At 36.7% G+C, this 8,109-nt stretch overlaps 1 protein-coding gene across 1 annotated transcript; it reads left to right on the forward strand.

The window, feature by feature from the left end:
- The first annotated feature begins 1,726 nt into the window (after nucleotides 1-1,726).
- Nucleotides 1,727-5,251, forward strand: LOC144956663 (uncharacterized). The gene is made up of 2 exons (XM_078887313.1): nucleotides 1,727-2,512; nucleotides 4,164-5,251. Exon 1 carries the CDS (start codon nucleotides 1,973-1,975, stop codon nucleotides 2,477-2,479), a length of 507 nt encoding a protein of 168 aa, XP_078743439.1. The 5' UTR covers nucleotides 1,727-1,972; the 3' UTR covers nucleotides 2,480-2,512; nucleotides 4,164-5,251.
- Nucleotides 5,252-8,109: the final 2,858 nt, after the last annotated feature.

Here is an 8,109-nt window from a genome sequence, read left to right on the forward strand (position 1 = left end):
TAAAGAGCCTTTTCCAAGGACTCAACTATGCGCCGAGCGAGGCTCGAACTCGAACCCAGGACCTTCCGATCCGAAAGCGAGTGTCATACCACAAGACCACATAGTCGCACTACCATCTTCACAGAATATAGAGCAGTAACCAAGTTACGACTGAAGCATCACTTGCACCTAATAAGCGCCCCCTACAGAATATGGTTAGTCTCGTGAATGGTATGTGGTAGGCGTCCCTTAAACATTTGTTAAATCAGTTCTAACAAAAATCATTCTGTAACATTCTATAAACCACTGTCTTCTACGTTTCTGTAATAATTACGATATTTTAGGAAAGCAGGTGAGCACTTTATCTAAAAGGAGAATTTATCTATAGATAGTATGAGCTTGGCTAAGAATCTCACAACATTGCCATCCGGAAGTATAACGGACCAACACACAAAACTGTGAAACCTTGAACGTTTATAATATAGTTGAGTGGATAAACGTGGATGGCAAAACACAATAACAAAGACCCGAGTGACGTCAAGTTCATTCTATCTATAATCAGATGATTAGTGAGAGAGAGAGAGAGAGAGAGAGAGAGAGAGAGAGAGAGAGAGAGAGAGAGAGAGAGAGAGAGAGATGTTTTTTTAAAACCAATTCAATATGACGGCATAAGGGTTAATGTCCCCCTACCCATTGGTTCATTGTCATGCTAATCGGTCCATTGTTTAACCACACAAGTACTCCAACCAATGCTTGACTTTTTGGCTGTGTCGCTTTCACGTACATCGTGTGTCATGTCGGTGATTGGCTCGCAGACTTCCACAGCCTACAACAGTATCATCAAATTCCAAAGTTTCTTTTTTTTATATTGTGTATAACGGGGGAACGAACGTTTTCGATAATAAGATCTCAAGTATGATGATGATGATGATTATGTCGATGGTAGTGGTGACAGTTCTAGAATTTTGGAGTTTCCGGGGATTTTTGTTCATGGTACCCGTAAGTATGATTCAGTATTGTTGTTGTTGTTGTTGTTGTTGTTCTTCTTCTTCTTCTTCTTCTTCTTCTTCTTCTTCTTCTTCTTCTTCTTCTTCTTTCTTCTTCTTCTTCTTTTATTATTATTATTATTATTATTATTATATTATTATATTATTATTATATTATTATTATTATTATTATTATTATTATTATTATTATTATTATTATTATTATTATTATTATTATTATTATTATTATTATTATTATTATTATTATTATCATTATATATTATTATTATTATTATTATTATTATTATTATTATTATTATTATTATTATTATTATTATTATTATTATTATTATCACCATTATCATAATCATTATCATTATTGTTATTATTCCTGTCGTTGTTATTAACCGAAGTAGGAGCTGCATATTATATTTTCAGCAGGTATGTTGTGCTCATTGTTATAATCGAGATACTCTCAACCCAACGCAAAATACTGTCCATTACAACTATGTTCAAATAAGCCCATAGTTGCGTTCTGTAATCAGACCAACAAATATATATATATATATATATATAATATATATTATATATATATATATAAATATATATATAATATATATATATATTATAATATGTGCACGTAGCCGTGCGGATTGACCGTCATTGAGGTTCAAAATCCATAAAAAACAATATCCACTGAATTGACGTCATCAATATTTGAGCCTATCTCCCAATTTGCAATGTCAACAGAAAACATCAACTTCCGCACAAACTAATTTTTGTTTTGAATATGTCAGCATCATCTCAAACTTTCATGTTTCCGATTTAGTCTAGTTTTCAGTATGTGATGACATCCTTTTTTTTTATAATTGAAGTGTTGTTATAATATTATAGTAAACCAGTAAGAGTGCGCGATTTAGAAAGTCAAGTCGAGAACCATTGCCAACAACTCATTGCCAACAACTCATTGCCAACAACTGTGTTGTCGACATTTAAAATATAAAGTCATGAGTCACAAAGAACCAAGTGGAAACTTTCCCTCAAGTAAAATAGTTTTCAAGAAGGAAGATATTGAGAACTCAAATCTGAACAATCTTGACGTGAACACGGAAGGGGATCGGAATACGGAGGTCCCCGTTCACATCCTAGCACAGTTAATCGTCTTAGCGTTGGACATCTTAGAGAGCGAAAGGGGCAGCACTCTGAAGGAAATACGGAAATGCCTGGTTACTTCCGGTCTTCTCAATATGAATGAGGATTTGAGGCGGGCAATGGTCTTTGCTTTGAAACGCGGAATCGTCGCTCGGCCTCCCTGGGCCGTCAAGGCTGGGAGCTACGGGATTTACGTTAAAGGGGATGGGGTTCCAATCCATGCCGGGAAAAAGGGCAAGAAGAAGAATGTGAAAAGGAATCGAACAGGAAAAAGCGACAAGTCGTCCAAGACATCTCGTGACAATGGGTCGAAAAAGAGAAAGAAAAAAGATTGTTCTAAAACTAAAGAAAGGCAGAAGTAAACATTGCCTCAAGGCTATTGAAAGGGGAAGACGGTATGTGCATTCAGAAGAAAAAAATAATTCAAAATTGAGCTTTTATATAGAGCAATATTCACTAAACGTGCTCAAAGCGCTTTACAAGGGGACCCTGGCCAACAGCAACATTTAACATGTGGGACGGGACATGACGCCTGTTAGGCGATATTACAGTTATTTTCGGAGAGAGACAACCCTGTTAATGGCCAGGTACTCATTTTACACCTGAGTACTGTGAGTAAAGAGCCTTCTCCAAGGACTCAACGATACACCGAGCGAGGCTCGAACTCAGGACCTTCCGATCCGAAAGCGAGTGTCATACCACTAGACCACATAGCCGCCGTACGTGCATCATCTATGGCCTCGCGTTAGGCAACAATAAAATGTCTCGTCTTGTAATGACATTGGGAGAAGTTGAGTTGAATGTGGCCAGTCACCGAATGGATGACAGCAATCGCAATTTTCTGGCCCAACTTTGTGTCCTTGGTCATGTATATTGCACACATCACTCACTCGCCTCTCGTGCAAATGAGTATTTTAATGTAAAAATAAATTATGCCCTTCCGCTACGACATCATAAGATATCGTCATTCCACGAAGGAATATAGATAATTCATCAAACAAGATGTCTGATGTCAACAGGAATCACCCATGTTGTCCAAGTGAGCGAATTGGGGGTTAATAATCTTGCTGAAGGAAAAAACGAAAGTGCCTGAAGCGGGGCTCGAACCCGGGACCTTCCGGGTCAGAGTGCAGTGTCCTCGCCACTTGGCCACTTCGTCCCCATTTAAATGTAAGGAAAGACTAATACTGCAAGGGCATTTGTACAAAGGGGACTTTTAACTGGCGACTGCATGAAATCGTAATCTGGTATGACCATCAACATTTGATGAAAGTGAAAGTTTGCATGTTCTACCAGTTCTTATAGGGAATGAGAGTAGCGGAAGAGTAGCGTCCCTGATTGGAAGTCACGAGCGGAAAAGTTATTAGAGAGAGAACGTCATGTTGGTTGTGCGGCATGAGACACTTCACCGAAAGCGAGGACGAGAGAGAGACGCATGCGTAAAACCATTTTGACGTTCTCTTTGTAAGGTGACGTCTCAAGGGACGCTACTCTTCCGCTAATCTCATTCCCTATAAGTAAATTTAATGATATATTTAAAAAGTACTTTAGTTATCAATTTGTTATATTTATTGATTTATCTACTTATTCATTTATTTATTTATTTATTTATTTATTTATTTATTTGTTTACTATTTAAATATTTTTATTATTATATAATTATTATTATTGTTATTATTATTGTTATTATTATTATTATTATTATTATATTATTATTATTATTATTATTATTATTATTATTATTATTATTATTATTATTATTATTATTATTATTATCATTATTATCATCATTATTATTGTTGTAACTCTTAGCATCATTATCATAATAATAATAAATAATAATAATAATAATAATAATAATATAATAATATAATAATAATAATAATAATAATAATAATTATTATTATTATTATTCATCATCATCATCATCATCATCATCATCATCATCATCATCATCATCATCGATATCATCAACATCTTCGTCATCAACATCAACACCATCATCACCAAAAATCATCTTAAATCCATATTCTTCTCTCTTTCCAGTCACTCCGATCTTTCACCAACTAACCAAGCTTTATCGCCACGGGCTGCCATCAAGATCACATGACTTCTAATGGGCCAATCAATTTCATCGTCATGTCTGTCACCGAAAATACAAAATTATATTCTACAATTCTCTACTCTTCAATTGTGTAAAGTGGTGTAAATAGTCACCAAAAGTGTGGGCAATCCAAGCTTTTAACAATTGCAGAATATGTGTATGCTTTAAAAAAAAAACAAAGAAAAAGAGAAAAAATGATAAGTAAATAGTTGTACGAACAAAAACCTGTATAAAGTTCTATTTTAAATCTAATTTGAGATGTTTATAAGCAATTTTCTATGTAAAGATGTACGGAAACATCTGTCTAAATTTATTAAAAAATGGAAACAAATACGGGAAAGATGTGAATAAAAACACATATTTGAATAAATGATGTATACAAAGGAATATACATAATATGTAATGATGCAAACAAATAATAATTAAAGATGTGTTGTTCAAATAGCTAAATATAGATATTTTCTAACATATATCTGAATAAAATTGTACACAAACATTTACTTTACTTAATAAGGATGGGCACAAGCGAATTTTTTTTCTTTTAATACTAAATAAAGATGTAATAAAGATGTGTAAAAACAAAAATGGATTTAAACAAGTGCCTAAATAAAGATTATTTAGTAAAGAAAAATCTAAATAAGATGTATGCAAACATCTACCACAATAAAGATGTGAATAAACAAACGCTCAACATGTCGTATATTTATAACGATAATATATGCAACCAAATGCCCTCCAAAATACAATATGTGAAAACAAATACACCTGAAAGGAATGTGTTTTTTTTAAAACAAAATTCTAAATAAAGATGTGTGAAATTGTTCATTGTCACTTTTCTTTGTGGATTTTATATTTGTTGGATACTCGGATTATGTTTCGATATTCAGGTAAGATAAAATTAACATTTTTGTGCCACATTGGTAGAAATAAGAACAAATCCCCCCCCCCCCCCCCCCCCCCCAAAAAAAAAAAAAAAAAAAAAAAAAAAAAAACAAAAAAAAAAAAAAAAAACAAAAAAAAAAAAACAAAACATACAAAAAAAACAAACAAACAAAACAAAAACAAAACAAAAAAAACAACAACAACGAGAGGGGAAAAACAAAGAAAACAACAACAATTGAAGTCCAGAATAATTCTATGGATTAATAGTTATTTTCAAAATTATAAAGGTTTGTCCATTTTCACGTGATTTTGAGCTTTATCCTGAGAGGATGTATTGGGTTTTGTAGAAAATAAAACATGGTGGAAAGTGGCCAGAATATTATCTTCGTGTTTTTCCACAATTGCATTTGATAAACATGACACAGTCAAGAATAAAATATATGTGCTAGTTGTGGGTGTTTCTTTGTTTGTTTGTTTTTTAAGTTTTTTTCTTATTTACGAAACCCGCCGAAACCCGTCGAAACCGTCCGAAGTAATGGAAAATGAGGAGTGAACCAAGGACTCAGGGAAGTGTACACCAGTGAGGAGTGAACCAAGCACTCGGGGAAGTGTACACCAGTGGGGAGTGAAGCTGGGAATATGAGAGTAGAACATCAGGGGGAAATGAACCTGGAACTATGGGGGATGGACACATGTGGGAATTGAAGCCGGACTATGGGAGGTGGGGTCCGGAGGAGAATGAACCTGAGACTATAGGAGGTGGTTACCAATGAGAAATAAACCAAGGACTACGGGAGGTTGATACCATTGGAGAGTGAAGCCGGGAATATGGGAGGTGGGCACCAGAGGGGAGTGAATCCAGAAGGGTACTTCATTTCTCTAAAACCTAACGAAACCGTCCGAAGTTATGGGAGTGGACAGCAGTGGGGAGTGAACCCGGAACGATGGGGGTGGAGACCAATAAGGAATGATCAGATGTCTCTTAGATAATGTGCAAGTGGCGAGTGAATGTGGGACTGTGACTGTGAGATGCGGTCACTACTGAGGAGTGAACACTAGGCTGAGTACGAAAACACTCACTGGAGAGTGAACCCGAGACTACCTGGGGTGGATGTAAGTAAGTAGTGAACCTGGGAATATGGGAGGAGGAAACCAGTGGGGAATGAAACTATGAGTTGGATACCACAGGCGAGTGAAGCAAGGACTGTGGGAGATGGGCGCCCGTGGGGAATGAACCTTGGATTATGGGAGTTAGTACCAATGAGGAATGATTATAGGATTATAAGATGCAGATGGCGATTGAGTCCGGGACTATGAGAGATGGCCACCAATGGAGAATGAACTCAAGGCTAAGGAAGAAGATACCATGTGAAGAGTGAACCCGAGACTATCTGAGGCTGAAACCAGTGAGGAGTGAGTGAACCTGGGACTATGAGAAGTGGACACCGCTGAGGAACGAAACCAGGAGAAAGAGATGTGGATACCAAGGGAGAATATACATGGGACTTTGGGAGGTTGATACCTGTGGGGACCGAAGCTAGGAATATGTGAGGTGGGCACCATTGGGGAATGAACCTGGGATTATGGGAAGTGAATACCAGTGGAAAATGAACCCGGGACTACTCGTACGGTATTTATTTCCCCGAGTCCCTGGTTCACTCCCCGTTGCTGTCTTCTTCCTATTGGGTTCACTCCCAACTGGTGTCCAAATCCCATATTACCGGCGCCACTCTCCACTGGTATCCACCTCGCGTTGTCCAAGGTTCATTCCCCATTGGTTCCCACGTCCTGTAGTCTCAGGTTTATTCTTCCCGTATACCAGATTCAATACCCTCTGGTATCCATCTCCCATAGGAACAGAGTTCATTTCACTCTGATATCCTCCTCCCATAGTCCCTGATTCACTCCCCACTGCTGTCCATTTCCCATAACGGAGGGTTACGGCGAGTTTCGTAAAAAAGAATAATAATATATGCAAATGCGGCTATGTGGTCTTGTGGTTTGACACTCGCTTTCAGATCGGAAGGTTCAAGGTTCGAGCCTCGCTCGGCGCATTGTTGAGTCCTTGGAAAAGGCTCTTTACTTACATTCTCTCACCGTACTCAGGTGTAAAATGAGTAACTGGCCGTTAACAGCGCTGTCTCTGTCCGAAAAGAAAGTGTAATGTCGCTTAACAGGCGTCATGTCTCGTTATACTTGTTACGTGTTGACCAACTGGGACCCTTTGTAAAGCACTTTGAGCATGATTAGTGGATATTACGCTATATAACAGCTCAAGTTTTTTTTTTAAAAGCTCAAATAAGTACAAGTCGACTAAAACCCAAAACCTTCAGTGTTTCTTTGTGCATTGATTATGACCTAGTGTGCTGTTGATTCTCCATAGTTCAAAAGGTTCATCCTGTTAATCTGTCCTAACATTCTGTTAATCTCCATAATAATAATATTGTGTTGACACAGTCATTGTTGGGCCATAGAATGGATTCCCACTCTGTGTGCATTACGTCACCGATATGTGTTTACTCTATGACGTAAGCGCTTTCAATGTGTATGAGGGATTTCCTCCATGTGGTTTGTTTACAACCAGCCAAAAATCATTAAATTGGAAGGTTTATGCACATGATATTGTAAATCTGAATGAACTTGTCGGACCGTAGCCATCATTAACATATAGCCTGACACAAGAACCCACAAGGACTTATAGTTGACGTAATTTTTTAAGGTTTGTGCAGCGTCTAGTGAGTTGTTGTTAGTAGTGGTCAATGAAACAAGTGATCCCATTGGTTGAACTATTGAATACAACTCACGATTTGTTTTCTTTTGTGGCAAAAGACTTGTCTTTTGACGTCATTTTTTGGCCAGTGTCAGGCTTTAAGTTTACGATGGCTACGTTCGGACTCTCTAAGTGATTCATTTACTATTATATATATATATATATATATATATATATATATATATATATATATATATATATAATATATATATATGATGATGATAAAGTCTCAAAGG

This window comes from Berghia stephanieae, chromosome 11, assembly GCF_034508935.2.
Source record: "Berghia stephanieae isolate SIO BIC M18660-M18661 chromosome 11, UCSD_Bste_1.3, whole genome shotgun sequence".
NCBI lineage: Eukaryota > Metazoa > Mollusca > Gastropoda > Nudibranchia > Aeolidiidae > Berghia > Berghia stephanieae.